Source organism: Zosterops lateralis, assembly GCF_965231275.1.
Source record: "Zosterops lateralis genome assembly, chromosome: 19".
NCBI classification, from domain to species: Eukaryota; Metazoa; Chordata; class Aves; order Passeriformes; family Zosteropidae; genus Zosterops; species Zosterops lateralis.
Genome location: NC_139779.1, coordinates 3,615,829 through 3,641,073, shown reverse-complemented (window position 1 = coordinate 3,641,073; position 25,245 = coordinate 3,615,829). Strand labels below are relative to the sequence as shown.

Below are 25,245 nucleotides of genomic sequence, written 5' to 3'. Positions count from 1 at the left end.
ATTGATTTGACCTTAGGCACATGCAGAATTTATTCATTAGTGTCCTAATTTGGGTTTTGGCCTGAAGGTGTGGGAACCAGGCAGGTATTTTGGTTGACTGTCAAGGACCCTGGTTCTCATTGCCCATGCAAATGCTTAAGAAATCAAAAATTTACCCTGTAAAGGCTGAAGGAAGGATTTAATCATTAAAAAATGGTGAGAGACTGTACCTGTGTCCCCTTGGAGGCTGGAACTGAGCTCTGCTCTCTGGTGAGCAGTGGCAGGACCTGAGGGAATGGCTGCAGCAGTGCAGGGAAGGTGAGGTTGGATATCAGGAAAAGGTTCTTCCAGAGGGTGTTTGGGCACTGAGCAGGCTCCCCAGGGAATGCTCACAGCCTGACAGAGCTCCAGGAGTGTTTGGAATCCCACCCTGTGGGATTTTTGGGGTGTCTGTGCAGGGCTAAGTGTTGGACTGGATTATTCTTGTGGGTCTCTCACAGCTCAGCACATTCTTGTGAATTGTGTGAATGTGGCTTTGTACCGTCACATATTTCATTCTAAACGTTTTGTGGGGGGGAGCGAATCAAATCTGGGGAGCAAAAACTGAGTGGGGAGAGGGGCTTTCCCAGGGGATGAATCAGCTCAGGAAGGATGTGACAGTGCAGCTGCTGGGCTCTGACTGAGCAGCTGAGGGAGGGAAGGAGGGAGGGAGGGATCAGGGCTGGTTCAGGTTTCCATGCTCTGCACGTGTGGGTGGTGCGAGCTGTGCCTGCTCCAGCCACCGAGCAAGCTGGGAGCATGGGGCAGGTGGCTTGGAAGGCTTTATTCCTGTCTCTTTTCGATTATAAAACGGAGAAATACGTCATTGCAAAGAACAAGAAGGTTGGGGTCCTCTACAGAGTGGTGCAGCTCTCCATCCTGGCTTACCTGGTGGGGTAAGGATCATGCTCTGCTTCATGTTTGGCTGTGATAAAGATGGGTTTTGCTGTGGTAAAGAGGGATTTTGCTGTGATAAAGATAAATTAGGGTGCTCTGCACACAGTGACAGCCTGCCGTGCCTCCTGATTTCACTGCAGATAATCAGACAGGTTTATACAGCTGCATTTTGTAATGTCTGATGGGTTATATCTGATTTTTCACCTGCTAGAGATGGGTGGATTCAGCTCTACCTTCCAGATGAAGGTCGGGTTAAAAATAGACCCAGCGACTATGGCTTTGCACTGCATTATTTATACCTTTATTTCTATATTTCATGGGAATGGTGCCAAACCTTATTGCTTGACTCCTCAGGAAAAAAGGAGCATTAACAGCCACGGTGCTGAGCCTTGGGGCACACCTGTGTTATGTGCACAGCCCCATGACCTGCTCAGGTCTGGATGGGAGGGAAGAAAGCAGAAAGTGGGGGATTTCTTTGCTGGGGTGGGCTGCAGCAGCCGGGCTTGTGGGGGCTGAGGCAGCGGGAGTGAATGTCGCCTGCTTTGCATTCATTTCAGAGCAGGGCTTGGCTCAGGAATAGCTTGGGAAAGGCCCAGTTCTGCAGCAGACTGGTCACACTGGTGTGTAATGGGCACAGGAATCGTCCCTGCAGGAGATGGAATTATCCCTGGAATAATGGGACCTGGAATTGTCCAGCCTGTGCTGTTGATTCCTTGAGTTTCTGAGGCTTTTCAGACTGTGACACCCAACTCTGTGCTCTCACTGTCTGTGCTTCTGGGTGCCTTCACCTTTCCCACACCTCGTGTTTCCACTGATTAAATATAGCAGAGTCATTTTTACGTGCTGGGTGTATTTATAGAAAGCTGTGCAGTCCCAGAGCCTGCTGCAGTGAGCAGAGCACCAGTGAACTCTCAGCAGCCTGGCACGGACTGGCTGAAGGAGGAATCCTGAGGATAACAGTGCTGAGGACTAAAAGAGATACAGCATGGACAGGGAAGAGTTGTTTTCCTCCTTTGGCATCTATTGCCTCCTGCAAAGCCTTGGCACTGTCACTGATGGTCCCTGCAGTGACTCCTTTGTGTCTGGGGCTTACAGGAACATGTCCCTGTTCAAAGGCTGGTGTGGGGTGGGGATCATCAAACCCTTCTGGATTATTTCTTGGACCCAGCTTTTATTCCACAAGTCACTGCCACTTATTCCACAAGTCACCGTGGAAAATTCACAAGGAAAATTCACTGCTGCTGAGCCCTCCTGGGAGAGGAAATCAGTTTTCTTGGGAAAAGGGGAAAGCAGGAAAGTTCCCAGGGTGTGGAATGTTATTGTGCAGGTTTGTCACACGTGGCAGTGAAGGGCTGTGTGCTGCCAGTGCTGCTCAGCCCCTTCCCCTCCCCGTGGGCAGGAGAGCCCTTGTGAAAAACGAGGTTCACTTTTTAGTAAATTTTAAGGAATATGTTTAATAGAATAATTAAGACAATTAGGAGATAAGAAAAAACTAAGAACGGCCAGTCGGGTGACTTGGCATTCAGCCAAGTCCACACTTTGCTTTCTTAGGGATACTCGTTAAATACTTTTTTCGTTATATCGATATATGAATATTCATAAAATTTCATAAACTAGTTTTCATATTTTAGGAACTGTTTTGTATGGCCTTTTTTTGGGTTTGCTTTTTTTAGAGTATGCGTGTTTTGTGGCTGTGTCTTTTTTATTGCTTTTAGTTTGGGCTTTGGTTTGTGCTTTCTGCAGGTGGTAGATGCTGATAGTTGGTGTATCAGTAGCAGAGTCTTCTTTACATGTTTACTGGATGTTATCCCAACCAAACAGACAGTTTAAGCATACTTACATCAACTACTCCCATTATATCTAATTTTCTTTTACCAATAGCAGAAATAAATTTATATCTTATATCCTTACTATGTTATTAATCATATAGCACACATCTTGCGAAAAGCCAATTTTATAATACACACATATAACACCCTGCAAAGGGAAGCTGTGCCACAGCCTCTTTTCCTCTCCCAACCTGCCCCAGCACCCTCAGCTTCTTCAAGGGTAATTTATTGTCCCGGCAGGTGATTTTAGCAGTGTTGTGGGGGGAGCTGGAAGCATTTCATCTGAGCCAGAGGTTTTCACCCAGGGAAATGGAACTCCTGCTGCTTCCAGGGGAGAGGAGGAAGCAAAGCCTTTCCTGGATGGTTCAGCAAGGCAGCAGCTCTCCCAGGGTGCAGTCAGGTTGTTCCCATCACCCTGGCTGTCCAAAGGACCCTGTATCCAGCTGGGGATGTTCCCTGCAGGTTTCTGTCAGGAATACCCAGCTCACCTGCAGGGTTCCATCCCCCAGCCATGGTCTGTTGCTGACTGGCAGCTCAGTGCCTGTGTGCTAAAGTGAGAGTCCTGAACTTGTGAAACCAACCACGCTCTGCCCTGCAGCCTGCAAAAGCCTCTCTTGTTTTTCTCATCTCGAGAAAGACACAGCCCTGCCCTTCCTTTCCCCGTCTGAGGCTGCTGAGTGTAGCACAGATGAAGGCTTTGGGTTTTTACCTCATGACCTGTTATTACACATTTTTCCACTGTTGGCAAGCGCAGCTTGTGTCCAAGAGTTTATCTCTTATTAGCAGTATCAGTTGCAGAGGGTTTGGTGTCATTGGCATGCCTTGATTTGACCTTGGTGTGAACTTCTCTGTCTGACTCATTCCCTGACCGCCCCTAACTCTGCTGTGTTCACACAGGTGGGTGTTTGTGGTCAAGAAAGGCTACCAGGACACAGACACGTCCCTGCAGAGCTCTGTCATCACCAAGCTGAAAGGGGTGGCCTTCACCAACACCTCGGAGCTGGGGGAGAGGCTGTGGGATGTTGCAGACTATGTCATCCCTCCCCAGGTTGGCATCACCCCTGTGTGGGTGCTGAAGTGATCCATCCAGGTCTTCCCTGTGAATTCACAGGAGCTGGGATACAAGAAAGTGGTGCTGGAAGGGGTTTTCTGTTGGGAGGTTTTTATTTGAGATGCTGTGGGTGCTCTGCCTCCCCCCAGGACCGTGGGCTGGCTCTTGTGGCTGTGTGTGCACCCACAGTGTGAGGGAATTCATCCAAGCAAACATCCACACAAAGGGTGATGTTGTATCTCAGCCTGAAAAGCCAAGAGAGGGGGTTGTTCTCTTCTGAAGAGAGCTTCGTGCTCCTTACTACAAGTACTTTAAATGTAAACCAAGTTTTCTAACTCTGTTTATTGCAGGGTGAAAGCGTCTTCTTTGTCATGACAAATCTGATTGTGACCCCAAACCAGAGACAAGCTACGTGTCCTGAGGTAGGAAGAACTGAGCCCCTTGACTCCCAGACCCCTGGAAAACTGGGGGTAAGAACTGACAGAGGACACTTCTGGAGCAACAAAGAAAGGAAGGATGAAAGACAAGTGTTTTTTCCTGTAGTGTTGTTCAGTTGGGGAATTGCTGTAAAGCTGGGAGCCTCAGCTGTCTTAATTTCCAGAGGCACTGATCACGTAGAGCCTTCCTGACTTTGGGTGGTGTTGAGTTTCTGCCCAGCTGGAGATGAGACCAGGCAATGATTACTCAGGGATAGAAAAGGCCCTGGGAAACAGCTTCAATGTGATTTGGGGGGGTTGTAGGGAGAGGAGACTTTTGAAGAGCCTCATCCTGGAAATCCAGCTCTCATTACCTTCCAGGCACGGGGTAGTTGCTCAGCACCTTCCAGAACATGCCCTGAAGGCCAAAGGCATGAAGTCTTTGTGCCATGTGGAATATCCTCTCTGGAGATGTTTGGAATGGGCTGGAGCCTGGGGGAGGAGGTCTCAGGCTGTGCAGGGAGGGCTGTGTCCACCCAGATGGATTTTCTGCATCACAGCCAGGAGCAGCACAGCTGGCTTGGTCAGGGCACTGCTGTCCTCTGGTGGCCTTGCAGCCAGGACTGGGGCAGATTTGGCCCAGAGAACTTTGTGGCTTAGATCCAAGGTAGGGTTATCTTAAAGCAAAGAGGTCTCCTGCCTGATTTTGGTGAGTACTAATGTTGGTTTTTCCAGTCTGCCCCTCTCCAGACTGAGCAGGACCCAAAACTGGGACAGCGTGGCTGAATCCTGGTGCTCTGGTGGTGGGATGTGTTTGCATGACCCGCAGTTACCACCTCAGCTGTGTGGTTTTAATGCTCACACAGAGAATTCACCCCACGCCAGCAGCACTTTGTCACCCCTCTGGCTCTGGTGTCCTGTCACAGTCTCACTTGTGTCCTTTTCCCCTTTGCAGAGTTCCAGCATTCCTGATGCCCTGTGTGAGGAGGACACGGACTGCCAGGAAGGGAAAGCTGTGGTGGCTGGCAATGGTAAGGGAAGTGTCCCTGTCTGTGCTGTGTCTGGTGTCCTTCAGAGCCCTCAGCCTGGTTACATCCCCCAGATCTCTGATTACAGAAAGCACCAAGGCCTTTCTTTTCTTTCCTCTCTTGTATTACGATCCCTGCCTTGCTTACAGCTCTGTGGTGGCTGGGCCAGGGAACCCCGGGCTGCTCAGAGGCACAACAACAGGGTGTTTGTTCCAGCTGAGAGGCCCTTTCACAGCAGGGAGGAGAGAGAAACTCCTCTATTTTCTCTTGCCCTGTAGGCAAGGAGGGGAGGTGACTGCTTGGTGTGACCTTTTCTGTGATGTCTGCTCGCAGGGGTTAAGACTGGCCGTTGTTTGAAAGACAGGGGCAGCACCAGAGGGACTTGTGAGGTGCTGGCCTGGTGCCCAGTGGAGAAAAGATCCAAGCCCAAGTACGTGTCTTGTTTCCAAGCTTGAGTTGCTTGGCTTGTGTGTCACCCGGGGCAGTTCCTGTGTCCCCTCTGCTTGGGTGCCTGCTCAAATGTTGGCTGCTCAGTGAGGATGGGGCTCTGCAAGGCCCCCTGGCAGGACTGGCCCTCTGCTCCTCCTGCTTCTCTCCCTGGCTGTTCCCAGCTCTCAGGCTGTCCCTTGAACCTGCATGCTCCTCACCAAACCCTTGCTAGCCCTTTGGGGGAAGTGGCACAGCTGCCCCAGTGCCATCCCACCTATTGGATGAGGCTGCTTCTAAAATGGCAATTCAAGATTTTACACGTGGGCAGGGGACAGAGGCAGAGGACAAACCCTTCTCTTGCAGGAAACCACTTCTGGGCAGCGCAGAAAACTTCACTGTTTACATCAAGAACTCCGTTCGCTTCCCCAAGTTTAAGTTCTCCAAGTAAGTGCCACAGGTTCCTGACCTGCTCCTGCAGGACAGATATTCCCCCTCCTCCAGAAAAATGAAGTGCCTGGACAAGGCTGGCAAAAAAAGAAGCAAATTTAAAAATATTTGTTTGCCTTTGCTGCCGCAGTGTGAACAAACTAAAGCAAGGTAGAAATGGGCATGTTCTGGCTCTTCCCCTGGGCACAGATAGGCATTTCTAGACTGTTGGGAAAGATTAATCAGGGAAACCTTATAAATATGATTGCTTAGCTTAAGTAAATGCTTTAACTGTTTATAGAGATTTCTATCTGGGGCAGAATAACCTTGTCCTATGTTAACACCGGTTGTTAACATCACTAATCTAAGTGATCAAAGTCGGCCCGTCCGTTAGGGCTCTAACGTTCCTGCTGGCTAGGCAGTGCTGTTGGGGCTCAACACACCGTGTCCGGGTTCTGCTTTGCTCAGGACCCCACGGGTTCTCCACTTCACCGAGCGGGTACAGGGGCTACTGTGTAACGCTGTCCGTGCTCAACCACGCAGCAAGAGCTCTCCAAGACTTTGGGTAGGCGCTGCTTTAGCAGCGTTTCGCCGAGCTTGGGGCCTGCCGTGGACAGATATTTACTGAGCTTTAATTCACGGGTCTCTGCAGCGACTCCGGGATGGGCTCACTCACGCGGTGGGGTCCTCTGAGAGCTCAGCTCCCGGGGCACTGTGGAAAATATTTAAAGAGCTATACCGACTGGGAAGCTTTTTAGCAGCCCAAGCATGCTCTCCCACGCCAGCAAACTCTCTAAGCTAGGCTTAAGGGTTGCCGCGGAAACACTTTTAAAGAGCTCCGAATTAGCGGTGCTTCGCAATGCTATCCGTGCTCACGGACGGACGTTTGGGGTATAAAAAGAAAAATAAAGAAAAACAAAACAAAACAAAAACAACCGGCAGTTATAATTACCATCAACGGGGTTCTACAGATGAAAAAACAGAATCGGCCTTCTCACAGTTGGGCGCCAGACTGTAGAAGTATCTGATATCAGGGACAGGGTACTCTGCAAACTTGTGATATTCTAGAATACGTGGTTTTATTGCAAGGGTCATGGGTAGAAAGGGCCTTCCCTTCAGCCACTAGCCTCAGCTGAAGGGAAGTCCCAGAGAGTGCACGAGAGAGAGAGCAAGAGGGTGAGCTGGCAAGAAGAGGGGAGAGCTAAAGTAACGTGGCAGGGGTCAGAGTGCAGGGGGAAGAGAACAGAGGTAAGAGCAGGGAAAGGAGAGCGAGGTTCAGAGAGAAAGAGCGAAGAGGAGAGCTAAGAGAGCAGGGACCAGAGAGGGAAAGCCAAGAGCGTAGGGGCCAAGAGAGAAGAGAAGAGAAGGGAAGAGAAGTGGGTGAAAGGTAGGAGAGCTAAGACAAGAGAGCGAGGTCTTGGTTACAATACATTTTATCTCCTTTTGTGATTAATATTTTAATTTACAGTGACCAACCAATACAAGACACAAAACCCTATAGAATCTACATACAGCCTATAAGAACTACTACATTACTATGTGTTATATTTTAAACTCTAAAAACTACTCTTTAGACTTTTCTGTTTTGCTACATTGACCTTTGGATCCCTTAGCCAGCAGAAAGGTATTGTTTAATCAAAAGGGATTCTCCTTCAGCTGGCTAGGCTATTGTCTTCAGGTTATATAGTTACTAAGACTCGGTATCTTACAACTCAAAGTGAGCTTCCATTTCTATCTTGATTACAGGTTTCATATTTTCAGAATCTTTTGCTAAGCAATCATATTTATAAGGTTTCCCTGATTAATCTTTCCCAACACTAGAACCCTATTGCTTTTCCTTGAGAAAAACAGGTGGCCCTGAAGCAGTCTGACAATCTGTTCTGTGTGAGTCCTTTCTTAAGCCCAGATTCAGCTGGCCAAGTCCTTTCCTGGCCAGGAGGTCATTTTTGGGGGGACAGAGTGCTTTCCCCAGGCCAGCAGCAGAGACACTCACAGGGTGATGAGTTTGGTGTGCACAGAGAGTGTTGGAGAAACCCTCTGTAGTCCTGGTGCAGGCTGTGAAGGCAAGGAAAGAGGGAGCCAAGGTGGATTTCCCTGTTTCCCCTGTGCAGGATGAATGTGCTGGCCACTGACAACGAGTCCTACCTGAAGAGCTGTCGGTACAGCCAGGAGCATCATCCCTACTGCCCCATCTTCGTGCTGGGCGACATCGTCCGCTGGGCTGGGGGCAACTTCCAGGAAATGGCCTTGCAGGTAGGAGTGCCCTGGGGCTCCTGTGTCCTCCCTGCTCACTGGGAGCCTCTGAGGAGTTCCTGCCCAGGGAGCTGCCTCCTGTCCAGGCTGCACTGCAGAGGGGCCAGTGTATAAAGTCAAGCTGGTCCCGTTTATGCTGTCCCCAGGGAATGGGAGACCTCTAAAAGGGCTGGTTGGGTCAGTTATCTTCTAATCAGGGCTGCCCAAACTGCTGCTCTGCCAGCAGGGGTTCTTTGTTTAATTGCACCATTACTGCACTGTTGGTTTAAACCCAGAACTCTGGAACTCCACCCCTGCATAAAAGATCATCTTCTTCACTGAAGTGTGTAGAATGAAATCAATGTCCTGGGATGAGAAACCTCAGGACACCAGCACAGGGAGAAGTGGGATTGTAGAGTAATAATGGGATTAATATCACACTCCTGAACTCAGCCCAGCCAGGAGTGTCTGTGACCAGAAGTGCAGCTGTTTCTTGCCCCTGGGGAAAACCCGTCCAAGAGTTTGACAAATTTGAAGACACTTAACTGAACTAAGCCTAAACAACTCACCCTGTCTCTCTCTTTTAAGGGTGGTGTGATAGGAATTCAGATTGAGTGGAACTGTGATCTTGATAAAGCCCCTTCTGAATGTAATCCTCACTATTCTTTTAGCCGGCTGGATAACAAGTCTGCAGAATCATCCATTTCTTCTGGCTACAACTTCAGGTGGGTACAGAGGAGGGCTCAATGCAAGACCACAGCTGGGCTGGGCTGCTTGGACCTGAGGTTGGCAGTGGAGTGGCACCAGCCTGTGCCAGATACTGCTGCAGCCAAGCACAGAGCACTGCAGAGGAGGGAGGGAGGTAGAGAGTGCTCCTGGCCAGCTAAAGCTGGCTTTGATAAGGGAACAGATCTGTTTGAGGGGGTGAGAGGATTCAGAGGGGCAGGTGGAATTGAACCCAGCACTGTTGTGTTCCAGGTTTGCCAAGTACTACCGGGATGCAGAGGGGGTCGACTACAGAACACTCATCAAAGCGTATGGAATCCGCTTCGATGTGATGGTCAATGGCAAGGTGAGGGCCCAGGCCAGAATGTCCTAGAGAGAAAGAAAGTGGGGAAAGGCAGCTCTGAGGTGAGGACAGCCTCTCTGGCTTGTTGTAGGAAAGGGCTTTTCCCATCCATCCATGTGGAGCTAACCCCAGTTAAGAGAGATCACCTGGAGTGCAGCTGAGTCTGCACATCTCCTCTACTTAAAACCAGGTTCATGCAAAGCCCAATGGAAATAAATGTGCCCCAGAGACTTGTTTTCTGCAGAGAAAAAAGCAGCTTAATCCAGGGATGATGCAAGCTCAGAAATGCAGCCAGGGAACAGTCAGATCTGAGACACACAGACCTTCAGCCTCCAAGGCTGTTCACTGCAAATCCCCCGTGGTTGTTCCTGGAAACAAAACACGCTCAGGGGCAGCAGCAGCTTCCCCAGTGTAGTGCCACACCCTTGAGTTTGTTTTGTGGGTTGTTCTCCCAGGGGTGACTTCATGACCTTTCCTCTTCCAGGCTGGAAAATTTAACATCATTCCCACCATTATCAATATCAGCTCGGGGCTGGCACTCATGGGAGCTGTAAGTCAATGTTTTGTCTTAAAGTAACATATTGGGACCAGACCCCAAATGGGATGGGGTGTTTAAATCTTCTCCAGCAGAATCTTTACTACTCAGACTACTCAGTCAGGTGTGTGTCTGTGTCATGTCCTAAAAGCATTTGTTAATAAACCTGGTAGTCCTAAACACCTCCACAGGAGGTATATAATATATATATACCCTGGAAAATGCTTGGAGAATGAAGGAAAACAGAGTTTCTACAAGCTGTCCTTTCATTAATGTTCATTTCTAATGACATCAGAACACTTCCTCTCTCATTTCAAAGATAAAGCACAAGTTCTTTCCCTTTGCAGGGAGCTTTCTTTTGTGACCTGGTGCTGCTGTATCTGATCAAGAAAAGTAACTTTTATCGAGGCAAAAAGTATGAGGAAGTCAAGTAAGTGGGCCTGGCTTTGTGTTAAAAATCATGGGTTTTTGTTAAGAGTGATAGAAATAGGAGATACAGGGGCACAGTTCCAAGGAAATAGATTCTTCCAAATGATTTTGGCCAAGATTTTTGCTCCCTCTGTAATTCCCTGCTGCAGTGAGCTGGGGAGCAAAGGCAGCTGCTGTGTCATGGTAGGACTGGCAATGGCCTCGTGCTGTTGGTCCCTAATGACCGAGGGTGGAACTGGGGCAGCTCCAAGAGCCTCGTGAAATTGAGATCTGGAGCTCTCGTTGTGTGGAGGGGCCTTTGGGGTGAGACAGGCCTGGCTAGGAACATTTTTACCTCCTGACGCAAACCCAGGCTGCTCATCCTGTCACTGTGCTTGTTTCCCCAGGTCCAGCTCCAGGAAGTCCTTGTCCAGCCCTACACTGAACGGGAATCAGAGCCCGGACCAGCTTGATGGGCTCTAGGACAGCAATGACTCTGCCAGCTCCAGGAAATCCACACAGGTGTGGCACCACACCAGCACTGGGAGGTGGACATACCCCAGATCAGGCCTGCTATGATCAGGATTCCCAGAGGAAAAAACCTTGTCTAAAGACTGCCTTTTTTCCCTGAGATTTCTCTGGTATCCTGAGCTTGCAACAGTGTGTCATCGCTATGGATTTATAAGAGGATTTTTATAAAAGGACAAAGAAGGCACCAAATGAATGTTTTTATATCCACTGATAGATATATCTGTACTTATGCCAATAATCAGCCTTGTCCTGTGGCTGTGCTTTGCTTCCATGTGCAGAAAAGCTGTGAAGAGAACCACCACTGGCACTTTGGAAAGGGCTGAAGCTGAAATCCAACTGTTTCCTGCTCTGCTGCTTTGGCAGCCACTGCCTCCAGCTCCTGCCTGGGTGACGTGACATCAGGTGTGAAGCAGCAGGACTGCTCTGCTTGGGAAGTGCAGGGAAATGTGGCATTGAAGCAGCTCTTGGAGCTGGGGAAGGGGCTGTGATCCTGCAGGGCCTGAGGCAGGGGGGGACAGTCACTCTTTTGGGGGTTAATGCACTGAGAAGCAATGTGGCCCTGGAAGCACCTGCACAGGTTCTGCCTCCTTCCTTCAGTGCCTGGTTTCATTTCCTTGGGATTGTCCTTCCTGATTTCCTGAAACCACTTCCTGATTTCTCGTGGTGGGCAGATCTGGATGGGGCACTCAGTGCTGGTTTCTCAGAGCAGCCTGGGCTGTGCTGCAGAGCTGCCCTTTTCAGTCTGTGACAGCTTCCAACAAAGACACCAACAGCAGGGAGAGCTGGGAGACATCTGCCTGCTACTTCAATCCCAGTAACCTCCAGGAAATAAAAGTGCTTGTCTCTCAGCAGAAACAGTCTCCCTGCAGCCCATTTTGTCCATTTGGCAATGTAACTAATCTCAGAAAAGGGCTTAAGGGATATCATTGTGTTCTCTAAGTGCTGCCCCATCACCACTGACTGGGAGTCGTCCTGATGAAGATTAAATGTTTCTGTGCACTCTTTGAATACCAAAAGTTAAAGGGCTCCTGCTGCAGCATCAGAGGGTGGCATCGGGGAGCTGCTGCCATGGAGTGTCTGCACAAATGGCACCAGCAGCTGTGCCCACCTCTGCTTCAACTTCTTTCAGGTCGTTACTCTGAGGTCCTCAATTCATCCTCAATTAAGATTCACCTCTCTCAGCAGTGGCAAACTCTGAACCCAGTCACTGACAGCAAACCCCACCCAGTCTGGTTCCTCCCCTCTGCTTCTGTGTAGTGAGCCAAAAATGGGGCTGGAAAATAGAATTAAACAGTGGAGTTCACTGAGGATAAGCCGTGTACCTCTGGTGCTCTGATCTCATCCAAAACCTTCTCTCCATGTCAGAAGTCTCTCCTCAAGGCAAACACAAGTCACCACGTGGGGAAGTGCACAGGAGTTACCACCACAGCAGCCCAGGCTTCGGACTGTCAGGGTTTCATTGGAGTTGAGTAATTTCTAGATGGTGAAACACAGGGTGAGCCCCATGTGTGACAACTCTTGGAGACCAAGCAGCTCCTCCTAACGTGCAAAGCTGACTGTGCTCTGCTGGAACCATTGTTTTAACCTGCCAAAACATCCTCTTGTGAGAGGACCAAAGCTGTTTCCTGAATCTGAGTCCTCAGGCCTCCCAGATCCCCTGGAATGTTTCCTTTATTCAGACTGTGTAACACAACTCCTACAACCCCTGCTGTTAATAAAACATAACCAGATTCCTTCTCAGGAGCTCGTTTCTTGACTTTGACTTTTTTTTTTTTTTCTCCTTGTGTCTCGTGTTCAGCAATAAAATGTGTCACTTTAGGCCAGTGCTCCCCGGGAGTGTTCTCTTAAGTGTTTTTTCAGGTCAGACCATCTTCTCTTGGTGAAACACTGATGTAAGCAAAGCAATGAATCATTGATTTTTGCAGGAACAGGGCTACAGGAAAGGCATTACCTGGATGGTGAGTGATGGAATTATGCCTTTTGTGGCTTTTTTGGAGACCAGTGACAAGGACCTGTGACAGTGTCATTTGCTGATGGCAGTCATGGAAGAGAATGTTTGCATGTACATTTCTATACCAAACTTTTAAAGTTATTTTCTTGTGTCAGTGGAATTATTTTTAAATAATTATTTCACAGGGATGTGTTACTGCTCAAATATTTGTGTGTAGGGACAGGGAGCACATCCAGAGGGAATTTTAACTGATGTTGCATCCAAAACACAAGGGATACAAGGGATTATATGAACCAAACCCCACAGCTGTGCCTGCTTTTAGGGACAGAAATTATCCTTTAAGAAGGAGACAAATACAGGAGCCATCCCAGCGGTGCTTCACATTCAGTTTAATTAGAACAGTGCTACTGATTAATTTGTACTCGGACATAATTTACCAACAGCATTAACGACACGAGCCATGGACAACAGTTTTGGAAGGTGAGCTGGCCTATTGTGTAGTGACTTTTGGCAACAGTCCCGCTGCTCCTCTCGGCCCGGAGCCGCTCAGTAGACGTGAACCATCCCGTAGAGGAAAGTCCAGAACAGGACGTAGGTGAAGAGCCCTCCCACGAGCCCCCCCGTGAACAGCGGCCTCCGCGACTTAAAGTACTTGTTCCACCGCCGCCCGGCCTTCAGCACCAGCAGCACGGAGAGGAGGACGGAGGCCAGGAAGTAGAAGATGAAGCCGTGCAGGCCGGTGAGGCCGAGGATGCCGGCCGTGGCCCCCGACAGGGCGGACACCGAGGTGCGGCAATAGTCCAGGATGGCCGCGTTGCCCCGCACCGCCGCCTCGCTGATGAACTGCGGCCCCTCGCGCTTGGCCACCACGGCGGCCATGGCTCCGCGCCGGGCTCGGGCACCTCCTCGCTCGTACCGACACTGAGGTGAGGCAAGAACACGCTGTACCGACCTGCCCGCCCTCAGGCCGCCGGCAGAGCCCCGCGGGCTCCCCCGCCCGTCCCTCCCCTTCCTCCATACCTCTCATTCACTGCGCGCAGCCCCGCCGCTCCGTCAAACCTCGTACCGCGTCAAGGGACCCCGCCGAGCGTCCGTCACCGCGGGCCGCCCGCCGCGCCCGGCCTGCCCCGACCGCGCCGCCGACACCGCCCGGCCGCCATCTTGGCCTGAGGGCCGACGGGACGCGGAGCGCGGGCGGGGCGGGGCGCCGGGGGCGGGACGGCTCGGGATTGGCTGATGGGGGCGAGGGGGCGGGGCATGATTGGCTGGCGGGGAGTGAGGGGGCGGGGCCGGGTGAGGCGCTTTTGTTCGGGCGGCGGCGGCGGCAGCGACGGGGCGGACATGGCGTTTGTGCCGGGCCAGCCGGTCACCGCCGTGGTGGTGAGCGGGGACGGGGCAGGGCAGGGGGAAACGGGGACTGCAGAGCGGGACGGGACTGAGAGGACCATGTCATTTGTACCGGGTCAGCCAGTGGTGATGAGCGGCGACGGGAAGGGTGGGCATGGCGTTCCTGGCGGGCCGGCCGCTATTCGGGGGATGCCGTGCCGGGCCGGGATGGAGATAGGGATGCCGGTGGTGCCCGGGAGCGCCCTGAGCGCTGTCAGCCGGTGGAGGTGCCGCCCCGTGGCGAAGGAGTGCGCCAAGGGTGAGGGACAGGGACGGGGACACCGGTGCCGGTGCCGCCCGGGCTGTCGGAGGGCGGAGGTGCCCGGCCCGCGGGCGGAGGGCGCGGCCGCTCGGTCCGCAGCGCCGCCGGCCCCGGTTACCGCCCCGGCCCCGCTCCCCGCCCCGAGGGCCGTCAGATCTCCGTCCCGGGAGGGGGAACAGAGGGGAAACCCCCCCGGGCGGAGGGACCGAGCCCTGGCCGGGGTTGCTCGGGTGTCGCTTGAGAAAAGAGGGAGCGAATCCCGCCGAGAGCCGCGTTCTCCCGGTACCGGGGCCGAGCTCGGTGCCGTGCCCCGTCTGCGAGAGGACCAGATAAGCACCTGCTTGTCTGGGTGCGGTTTAGGAAGCAGAGCTTTTAAAGTGAGATAATGGCTTTAATCAACAGGCAGTGAAAGTGAGGGATTCCGTGCTTTCCCCTGGCTGGAATGGTCACTGGGGTTGTGCTTGGGTGTGTGGCCCCAGCTGGGGACACGGATGCTGTGCCCAGGGAGTTTGGAATTTAGTGGAGGAGTTCAGAGTCTGTGTGACAGGGCTGGGAGAGGAGAATCACAGAATGTTTGGGTTGGAAGGTGTCCATGAGGGTCATGTCATCCACCCCCCTGCAATGAGCAGGAACATCTTCCATTAGATGTTCAACCCCATCAGATGGGGTTGAAGCACCTTTTGAGAGGTTATTGTGTCTGTTAAGACTGTGGTTTTTCCCCCTGGCTCAGGAATTGCACCAGTTGGCATTTCTACAGCGCTGACATAATGCACAAAGCTGGTCAGATGCCTTTGTGCGTGGGGCAGTGAGGAGCCTGCCCCGGGTTACAAAAGTTATCCTGAAAAAAGAACCATCCTAATAATAGGTTGTTATTCCTGCTGATAGGACTAGCAGGAACATAAGGCATGTGGATAACGAGCAAGATGAGGCTGGTCATGAGTGACTGCTGGTTATCAAGGCATGAGTCATGTTTAAAGAGACCTGCTCTGGTTTTTACTGTTGTTCCCTTCTATTCCCAGCCAGGCAGGAAAGCTCTGAGTAATCGAGGGCTGGGCTGTGTCGTTGGGATCTCTGCGAAAGACAATCTCACTGGATCTGACGTATCTGTGTCTGAAATGGCACTTGAAATTTCTTTCACTTTTGTCACAGTACTCAGCTATTTGATCTCTTTCTCTTTCCAGCAAAGAATTGAAATACATAAGCTTCGTCAAGGTGACAATTTGATTCTGGGATTCAGCATTGGGGGTGGCATTGATCAGGACCCTACTCAGAATCCTTTCTCTGAAGACAAGACAGACAAGGTCAGATAATCTTTTTCTGTAGCAACTCCCTCTCCTAAAGGCTGAGATACCCAAATTATCATCTGTCCTCCTCCACAGCTACTCTGTTGCCCCATTATCACTTGCAGGCTGACGTTATTCAAGTGACTCCTCCACCTTTTCTATTTTCAAACATTCCACAAGCCTGTTTTTAACTAAAATCTCATAATACACTACAGAGTTTTTTCGTGTTGTCAGTCAAATGGCCCTTGGGTACTGAATCCTCCCATATTTAGTAGATGAACACTTAATTTATTTTTTTTTCCCAGGGTATCTATGTAACAAGGGTGACAGAGGGAGGCCCAGCAGAAGTTGCAGGACTCCAGATTGGAGATAAGATCATGCAGGTAAGCACCAAGATAAGACAGTACTGATGTAGTACCAGCTGCACAGTGCAGGGAAGCATCTACTGGGGAAAATAATCTTCTGGGTACTTCTCAGGACATTTTATGGGGTTTATAAATAAACTGAGCTGTGGCATCCTCTATGTGGTTCTGATGGAATAGTTGCAGGACACCTGTGAGTCCTGCACCTGCCTCATTTTATGTTGTTTCTTTTTTTTCCCAGGTGAATGGCTGGGATATGACAATGGTCACCCACGACCAGGCCAGGAAGAGACTGACGAAAAGGAATGAGGAGGTGGTACGGCTGCTGGTGACCAGGCAGTCCCTGCAGAAGGCTGTGCAGCAATCCATGATGTCCTAATGCATCATCCAGCTGGGGAGGGGGGTGGGGAGGGAGATGTATAGACTGGTATGAAAGAAAGAAACAAATATTAGACTGGAACAGGTTGTCTGGAAGGAGTGCATGTTCCTACCTGTGGTAAACACTACTTTTTTTTTATTTTAACTTCTGGTGTAACTGGCAGTAGTAAAACAATCCTCCCCTCAGCAGAGTGCTTCTCTAAAGTCTGCCCTGCAGGTACATGGCAAGACTTGTGTAGTCATGGCTTTCAGGACAGGACAGACCCAGGTTATCTAAGAGCAACTGGAAAAGCCTTAACTTGGACAGGATTCTTCTGTAGCACAAAATCTTCCTATTTTAGGAGGAGATGTGGTTTTTTGCTATGGGAGACCAGAGAGTTTGCTGTGCCTAAGCTTTTAGAAGGGAGCTGTCCTGTCCCCCCCGCTACCAAATTCAAATCCAGAGTTAAGAGCTGCACAGTGCTGTGGGGAGGGAGCACTGTACTAATCCTTCACTGTGTGCAAGATAGAGAGTTTGGGGCATTACAGTTTCCTGCAAAGGTTCCCTGGACAAAGCAGCCTCTTCAGGCAGGAAACAACTGAGTAACACACAAGTGTTAGATTGTTAGATCAATGCCTGTGAAGTGCACCACAATTTCATGGACACTACAGTTCAGCCTCAGTGGCAGGGTAAAACCTGAATTCTCCTTGTTCCAAATTTGTACCATCAGATGAATTGAGTTTAATTTAAAGGAATATGGAGCAGGAAACAAAACAATGTTCCTGAACTTATCAGAAATGCTGCTCGTAGCTGTAGAGTTTTCAGTTCTTCATTCCACTTCTATCAGACTTGAAATGGGAGGGATTTTGGTTTGTCTTTTAGAAGACTTTGTTTTAAATCAGTGACTTATTGGATGGAAGAGATGAATATGCCAGTAATTTTCAGAAGTGCCTCTTGACCAAATTTAAACTTCTAGTGGGACACTAAGTGTTTTAAATCAACTTACCACAGGACTGAAAGATTCTTGCTGCAACTCTAAACCCATGATCTAGCATCCTGTGGTTTGTTAGCCAGCTAGTTTTACAATTATCCAAAACCTGGAGTTTTTAATCCTCTTCAGTTCATCTAGACATATCTGTAGTTTCCTTAGGCAGCCTTGAGGTAAGCTGTTGTAAATAGAGCATGAGGAGGTGGCAGACTAATTTATTTAGTACCTTACTGCTGTGCCATGTCCATTGTGATTGCTGCATCTCAGATTGTTCTGTGCACACCAGCAGATGCCTGCTTCCCAATTTTATATCTCTGGAATTACTACAATCCTGCTCTGGAGTTTTGTAACTTAAGAATTCAGTAGTAAATTTTACGTCTTTCAAGTTGGAGTTATTTTTGTTACTATAAAGATACACTGCTATTTGTACTGCTTTTTTTCACTTGATTTTACACACAAAATAAAGTTGGTTTTCCTGAGCTGTTTCTTCTTACATTTAAGAGTGCTACATCACTTGGGTGCCTCCAGCTGAGACCTTTTTTTAGCTCAAGAGTAGACTGTGGAATTACTGATGTCAGTAAGGTCTGGTTTCACTGGTGGGGAACTGTCAAACCTCCCTTGGGATCTAATTTTCCTTAGGGTGACACCTAGAAAGACACATTAGATTTTAAGCATTCAAGTATAAATGCATAGATTCCCTTCTAATTACTTAACACCTTTGAAAGACCTTTCAGTGAAATAAGAATACAGTTTCTGTTAGGATTTTTTTTTTTTTAATTAAAGAATTCAAACTGTAATATTTGTGCATTTATAACCAACCTCATTATTATAATGTGCCACTGTGGCCAGCCTGAGTGGCAGTGGACTGTGAGTTGTCTGGGAAAGGTCAGCAGCAGCACTTGGATCCACAGACAGTCTTCAGTCATTGCTTAAAGATATTAAGTAGTTGCTTAAATGTGATCTCAGATTTTTGGAAGACAGAACTTTGCTCTTTGTGCTTCACCTCCAATCAGAAAGACATCATTGGGTCTTTCTCTTCCCTTGTGGTGGTGAAAAAAGAGCCACGTGTTGCTTGGACAGCTCTCACTGAGCTGTGTGTGCAGCTTCAACAGGCACCAGTGTCCCATGTGCAGCTGAGAGCTTGCTGTCCTTAAGGCATGTGGCAGTCAGTGCTTGGCAAGGCAACAGTTTGTGTTCCAGCCCAGAGACGATCAAGTCACAGACAGATCAGAATCAGTTCTTCTGGTAAGTGGCAGCAAGAATCTTGAAAGCCCTCAGACAGGGTAGGGACAAGTTCAGTTTAAAGTTTTAGTCTCCACAAGTGATGTTTGTTATTCACAAGGTTCATACCCTCGTCTCCTGTACAGGCAGTAGTGCTGGACCATGAAAACAATATCAAAGATGATGGAGAAAACGCCCAGGCCAAACTTGGTTGGATCTCCAAAGATTAACCTCCACTCATCTGTCAAACACAAAACTGGAGTTAAGTCTGATTCCTCAAGTATAGTCTTGTCTTTAGACACTTTAGAGAAGTTCCTGTCTATTACCTGCACTGCTCAGATGCACCTAAGACTGACCGGAGTGTACATCTTATGCAAAGCTAATTAATAACTATTCCTGTGGTTTCTTCAGGATGGCTACTTCATTTTAGATCTTGAGGGAATATGACAGATTCTTTATCCTTCCTATAAGAACATCACCCCACAACACAGCACAAGCATCATTCTTCTGAGATAACCTACTGGTTTCTATCTGCTTTGTAGTGGGACCTCCCACCCCATTAAGACAAGCTCCAGCACCTCAGTTCCAGGCTCACCATTGTTGTATGACTGCAAAAACATCTGGAGAAGGCTGAAGCTTCCACCAGTGAAGTCCAGTAACACATTTCCAATACTCCATCCCTCAGTACTCTTCCGACGGAAGTTCATGTAGGCCTGGCAGTGTGACAAGAGCGTGACAAGAAGTCAGTCAGTGTCATGCACAGTCAATTTGGGATTGACTTTCAAGCAGTTTTCAGTACAATTCTCCTGGTTTGTCACTATTAATAAATAATCATTTGTGGTTTAGTCTTTCCAGACTTTGAAGAGCACACACTGCAGGGTTAGGGTGGCAGGGATGTGGAATGCAAGCAGAATAACTCAGATTTACCTGTGGGAAGTATTTGATCAGTGTGACTGCTAACTTAATGTAGGAGAAGCAGAACAAGAACTGCAGCCATGTCATCTCCTCAGCTGCAGCCAGGAACAGCGTGGTGAAGGTGAAGATCCATGCAAGTGCCAGGAGCCCAACAACAACTTTGGATACTTTCTGACCTGCTCTCTGAAATAGAAATACAGATATTGGCCAGTTCACACATCCCCAGACACAAAGATCCAGTTTGCTCAGGACCCTGTAACACTACAGTCCAAACCTGTTTTACCAGTCAGGCTGGTACCACAGGAGTAAAATTAAGCAAGTGCTGCAGCAACCATCTGGAGGTTTGCAAGAGCTGATGAGCAATATTCATATCAATTATTTAAAACAGTGCTGTCCCTGAGCAAGGGGGAACAGTATTCTTGAGTATTTTTGGTGCATAATCTGTAACAAATCTCCAAAATTCAATCTGGTGAGATCAAGAGTTCCTGTATGTGCAAAAGGCTGATAATACCATTATGGTAAAAGATTTATAGTTGCTTTCTAATTCTTCAAAAAAGTCTGTAGTACCTGGCAATGATGAGAGATGGGCTGTTAAGAGTTTTAGGCTTAGCATGACCAAAGGAAGAACCCAAAGAGAGAAACAGTTACCATCTAGAGAAAATTGGCCTGGTCAGATGAGAGGCTTTTACAACGAAAATTAAACAAAGAACCATCTGACTGGCACAATCAATGGGATTAAGTAAGAACCACTTCACTGTAACAATCAGTCTCACTTAAAAAGGTGTGAATTATGAAAGGGCATTTACAGCTGTTTTAGGAAAGTTGAAAAAAACCTGTGTTTGAATTGCAGGGAGTATCTAAAGTCCTATCATAGCTTGAAGAACGCTCCAAGGAAACAGCAAAGCATTTGTTCTGTGAAGAGCTGTAATCTATGTGCTGGCTAGAGAGCTGTTTGGGAACTTCATGAACTTGGCTGTTTGCCTCAGTTATTTCCAGTCCATAAGGAGTTTACTCATAATCTCGGAACATCCATGCAGCTGCAGTAGATAAGATTAGTGGGGGTGCTGCTAGCTCAGGAAAGCTGAAGGCAGCTGGACTGTGATGCCTGGCTCCTGGAAAGGCCGGTGGAAGCGCAGGGAATTTGGGATTTTGGAGCCCAAAAGGAGCGGGGAGGCGCCCGGCAGAGGGAGCTCTGTGAGCCCAGCACACAGACCCACCTCGTAGATGCAGCACTGGATGATGGTGAGGAGAGTCAGAGCTACTGCGTGGAGACTGAAGAAAACATCATTGATGGCCACAGGGTTCACCCCGCTGGGATAACTGACCAAGAATTCCTCCTAAAGGTAAGAGACAGCAAAACCAGCTACATGTCTTAACTCCCTTCTGCACATACCCATCCCCCAGCACATGTTAAGAGAGAATCCTGCTCACCTTAATCAAGGGAATCCAGAAGAGCCCAACATTAAACACGCTGTATGCTATAAAGCCAGTAAGGTTTAATGCTAGAAAGTCAAAGCTGAGTCCAACAACACTGGAGAAGGAAAAAAAAAAAAAAAGAAAAAAAAAAGAAAAAGAGAAGGATGCATTAGAGAGCTACAGGCAGTTCCAGGGACAAACTGACCCTGAAATGTAATCACTTATTGGCAGTTTCTGGTGTAAGCAAAAGCTTCAGGCATTGTGACCACACAACGTTGTGAGTTTATCAGGAAGCTGGGTGAAGTACCAGAGCTCTCATGGATCAATCTGTGTCTCTGCTCTTTAACTGCACCCCTCCATGAGCTCAGCCTGTCTGATAAAGCTCTTCCAGTCTGAATCCACAAAGCACAAATGCATCATTGCCAGATCAAATGGTTTCATCTTCATATATGATCATGTTCCTACTTCAAGTCACTTAGCTCAAGGGGAGCTGGTCTAATGATGACACTACAAGGAGGTGTCTGAGAAACAGCTCTCAAGGCTGGTAATCTTTGAAATCACAGGATTTGAAATCACCTGGTTCAGCCAGATGATTTACAACATGGCACGAAAAAGAATGGGGAAGTCTCCTCTATCACAAATTCATACTGGATGCAAAATCTAAGGATCAGGTGTTTGTAGGATGCACTTGGTTTCCCTCTAACCTGCAATTATTCAGACCCTACCTTTGACTTTTCCCCCATCTTTCCACAGATAATTCCCAATAACCAAGATGGATGTAACTGAAGCTATGAACATGATTTGCAGAAGCACTTCAGTGACTTGCAAACACATCTCTTTACCTTTTCCGTCGCCAGTTCTCAAAGAGTTGAGGATAAAAGGAGATGGACCAGGCAACGAAATAGATCCAGCCAATCACCTCATCAGCATATCTCACTATGATGCTGTGAATTACTTGAAATCGAATCCTAGGCCTGATGGTTAATGTAAAAAGAATCAGTTAATTCATGTTTTTTTCAGGTGATTTTATCTTGTTCTGCTCTGAGAGAGGAAATACAGTCCAGGTGTTGAGACCAGACAATAAAGATTCACTTGGGTTCAGCTGAGTTGCTCCCCTTTTCATCTGTGACTTTGTTATGTTTGCAACACCTCCCACTCCTGAGTCATTCCTTGCCATCCTTTTACCATGGGAATGTTCCTAAAGGTCACTTTGTGCCTGTGACTTCCACTCTCTCAGCACAGGGTCTGTTAGGCAAGAGCAGAGCTGCACTTCTCATGATCATGTTGCCCTGTGAGTGTCCCACGTGCTCACCTCTGCCTTTGCCTCGAGTCTCAAAAGCAGAAGCAAAACAAGGAAGTAAAACAGGAGTATCCTGTTGCTCAATAACATCTGGGCCACAAGCAAATACAATTCAGCTTTCTCCTAGGAGAGAGAACTGGCATCTGTGAGCAGGGGGCTCCCCTGACTGATGCACCCCAGGAACTCCAGAACAAATCCTGCACAGTATCCCACTGCACACTGACAGCCAAATACTTCCCAGATCAGAAAAGCTGACATGTAATCTCCATACTTTTGGGAGGCACTATTAAAACCAGACTAAGGAGCTGTGAGAACTCAGTCATCTTGTAATTAAATCTAAGACACCACTCTACTTCTGTGCCCTCTATTTATTGGAATACCTGGGGATTTGCTGCAGGGTTAACACATCTTCTTAACTGCATCCCACTCATGTCCATTTAACTCTTAGAAGTAGTCAGCCCAAGTTTTGGGAAGCCGCAGGATAGCAGGTAGAACAAAAAACCCCACAGTTTCTCACCCAGTTAAGTTGGAATTATTGGCCGAAAGGTAAACTGTTACTTGTCCCACATCATCTGCTTTCACTTGGAAGTCTGCTTTAGTGTGATGTGCAGGGAGCTGTACCTGCAAGGCAGAGCAGAGGGAAGAAAGAAGAGTTGCACCATAATAGCAGGAGCTTCTTGCATAAGGTTACAAGTCTGTTCTGCCACTTACCTCATCAGGAAGTTCAACAATGGTGCTGTGCTTTGAGGAGTGTGTAATGTTAAGAGTTATCACCAGTGTCTCATTTAGTGGAGCCCTGAGAAGGCAGAAAGAACAAGTTAGGCTGGAGCCTGAGTTCAGAGGTTGCTTCAGGGCTGCAGGGGAGAATCTGCTCAATCCTCTCATATCTGAGCAGCCCACACACAACAGAACCTGCCTCACACTCAGAGGAACCAGCACCAAAGTGTGTGAGTATTGCACTGGTTCTTTTAGGATCCAGTGATGGTTGTATGGCCACATTGTACCTTTCTATTCTCCACATAAGTGGTAAAGTCACCAAAATATCCTGTCCTATTCAGTCCTGTCTCTCATTATCCTTTGCTGAAACAGGGCAGAAACAAGGCACGTGTGCCTGGGGTGATGAAGGACAGAAATTACAGCAGGAAGACAAAACAAAACAAATACAACCTTTCCAAGTGACACAGTCCTGCACAGCTTTCCTAAAGAACTCCACTGAGCATTTTCCCAGGATGTGATCCTTCTAGGAAATGCAACTTTCTCTTAAGCATCAATTTTTAGAAGGGGAGGAACTGTAAATTCACTTATGGGGACAGCCCATGTTCCAAAGGGAAAGTAAAGCTGCAATGATGATTTTACCTCAGAGAGATAGTGACGTTTGTTGAACTTCCACTTTCTAAAGAAACCACTTCAGGGACTGACAACACAATGGCTCCATCTGGGGGGGGGGCAGAAAACACCCAGACAAATCTCAGTTACTGTGAACAGCTCTTTCAGAAGAACAACCAATTTTTTTTGGTGTCATAAACATTTTACCCTTGGTTCCTGCAGTATCAGATCAATCAGACAAGTACACATGATAAAAAGCAAAGGGGGAGTACCTCTTATTTCAAGGCAACCAAGCAGCTTAAAAAGAGAAGTAAATAACTGTCACTTGAGCATGTCACAAGGAAGTAATTAAAATGCTTGAAGTGCAAAAAAAGTTCATGCCAAGGGGATGATACAGGGCACTGCAAACCCACACTGGTTCTTGATGTGATTCTGGTGATCTAGGAGTCATAAACACCCCAAATTTAATATAAGATTGTTTATTGGAGGACAAATTCAAACCAAGTACCCAGATGTCCAAGAGAATCTAAATTTACAGAAACAGAGATACAGGTTGCACAGGTTGGCCTGGACACTTTTTTTTTTTCTGTTGCCACATACTACACAGTGTTTGTAAGAAGTTAAGTGCAGAAGAGCTCCCCAGGCACTATTTAATCTGCAGAAGCGATTTTGGAGCATGAGGTGCACAACCAGTGCCTCAGTACAGTGTAGGAGCACAAGAAGCCGAGGTAAGGTGTGAGGGAAGCGTGGCACAGGTATTTCTGGAGAGATGTAATGGGATAACTAAAGAGCTGCCCTTTTCCATCTCTCACTGGTGTGGAGCCCTGTGTGGGCCCAAGCTGGGCTGACCGAACACTCACCGCCAGGCCCCAGCAGCGCCAGCGAGAGGCTCAGCAGAGCGAGGAGCAGGTACCGCGTCCTCATGGTGGGAAAGCTGCGGAAAAAGCAGGGAGACGCTTTCCTCAGCACCCACGCGGCCACACAGCCCATCCCCTCCGCTGGAAGCCGCGTTAAACAGCTCCCTCCTCATCACCACGGCCCCCAGCCCGGCCAAGGGACCCTCAGCACCCCTCGGAGGGCACCGACACCCCGTCCCGCTGCCTGCCCGGCCGCCCCGGGCACATCTTTACCTCAGCGCTGCCCCCGTGACGGACCCACCCCATCCCAACGCGCGGGACTACAAATCTCGGCAGCCCCCGCGCCCCCGCCGGACCCTCGCCGCTGGCGGCGCGCCGCGGTGCACTCTGGGACTTGTAGTCCTGCCGCTTTCCCCTCAGCAGCCCCAGCGGAGCGGGGTACCCGGTGCTTTGGAATGCACCGCTGCAGAAGCGCCGGTACCGGGGAACGGGCGAGAACCCACCTCCTTCAGCGCCCGCCGCCGTCCCGGTTCTTCCCTTTTCAGCTCTCACGTGAGGCGATGGCCTGTGGACTCCCCGCCCAGCGCCCACCGCGTCGCTGCGGCCGCCCCCGGTGGCCATCTTGGGTGTGGCGGAGCGAGTCCGTGAGGGGGGCAGAGCTGTAGGGGCAGGGCGGGCTCGCCGCCGCGGTGGTTTGCTTTTGATAAAAAAGCGTGATTTAAATCCGCGCAGGTCAGCTGGAGAAAGGGCG

At 49.0% G+C, this 25,245-nt stretch overlaps 4 protein-coding genes across 8 annotated transcripts; 2 read left to right on the top strand and 2 right to left on the bottom strand.

Moving 5' to 3' along the window:
* Positions 1-763: 763 nt before the first annotated feature.
* Positions 764-12,742, top strand: P2RX5 (purinergic receptor P2X 5). 4 transcript variants are annotated; one of them, XM_083875354.1, is made up of 12 exons: positions 764-914; positions 3,642-3,792; positions 4,146-4,217; positions 5,167-5,242; positions 5,573-5,669; positions 6,032-6,112; positions 8,206-8,347; positions 8,915-9,051; positions 9,305-9,398; positions 9,880-9,945; positions 10,278-10,360; positions 10,746-12,742. In XM_083875354.1, the coding sequence occupies exons 1-12, from the start codon at positions 778-780 to the stop codon at positions 10,819-10,821; spliced, it is 1,212 nt and encodes a 403-aa protein (XP_083731480.1). In that variant the 5' UTR covers positions 764-777; the 3' UTR covers positions 10,822-12,742. The 4 variants fall into 4 exon arrangements, with proteins under 4 accessions (XP_083731480.1, XP_083731479.1, XP_083731481.1 ...); XM_083875353.1 differs by having other exon boundaries at positions 4,146-4,265; XM_083875355.1 differs by lacking the exon at positions 9,880-9,945 and having other exon boundaries at positions 4,146-4,265.
* A 447-nt stretch (positions 12,743-13,189) lies between these two features.
* Positions 13,190-13,974, bottom strand: EMC6 (ER membrane protein complex subunit 6). The gene is made up of 2 exons (XM_083875295.1): positions 13,841-13,974; positions 13,190-13,741 (listed from the first exon to the last, which is right to left on the bottom strand). Exon 2 carries the CDS (start codon positions 13,697-13,699, stop codon positions 13,367-13,369), a length of 333 nt encoding a protein of 110 aa, XP_083731421.1. The 5' UTR covers positions 13,700-13,741; positions 13,841-13,974; the 3' UTR covers positions 13,190-13,366.
* Positions 13,975-14,115: 141 nt separating this feature from the next.
* TAX1BP3 (Tax1 binding protein 3) lies at positions 14,116-17,952 on the top strand. Its single transcript, XM_083875392.1, has 4 exons — positions 14,116-14,200; positions 15,650-15,769; positions 16,057-16,134; positions 16,355-17,952. The coding sequence occupies exons 1-4, from the start codon at positions 14,162-14,164 to the stop codon at positions 16,490-16,492; spliced, it is 375 nt and encodes a 124-aa protein (XP_083731518.1). The 5' UTR covers positions 14,116-14,161; the 3' UTR covers positions 16,493-17,952.
* On the bottom strand, positions 16,423-25,108 carry CTNS (cystinosin, lysosomal cystine transporter). 2 transcript variants are annotated; one of them, XM_083875389.1, is made up of 12 exons: positions 24,998-25,108; positions 24,498-24,571; positions 23,668-23,746; positions 23,023-23,107; positions 22,829-22,932; positions 21,854-21,985; positions 21,027-21,126; positions 20,813-20,932; positions 19,608-19,778; positions 19,276-19,393; positions 18,810-18,921; positions 16,423-16,537 (listed from the first exon to the last, which is right to left on the bottom strand). In XM_083875389.1, exons 2-12 carry the CDS (start codon positions 24,559-24,561, stop codon positions 16,489-16,491), a joined length of 1,134 nt encoding a protein of 377 aa, XP_083731515.1. In that variant the 5' UTR covers positions 24,562-24,571; positions 24,998-25,108; the 3' UTR covers positions 16,423-16,488. The 2 variants fall into 2 exon arrangements, with proteins under 2 accessions (XP_083731515.1, XP_083731516.1); XM_083875390.1 differs by lacking the exon at positions 24,998-25,108 and adding an exon at positions 24,768-24,822.
* Positions 25,109-25,245: the final 137 nt, after the last annotated feature.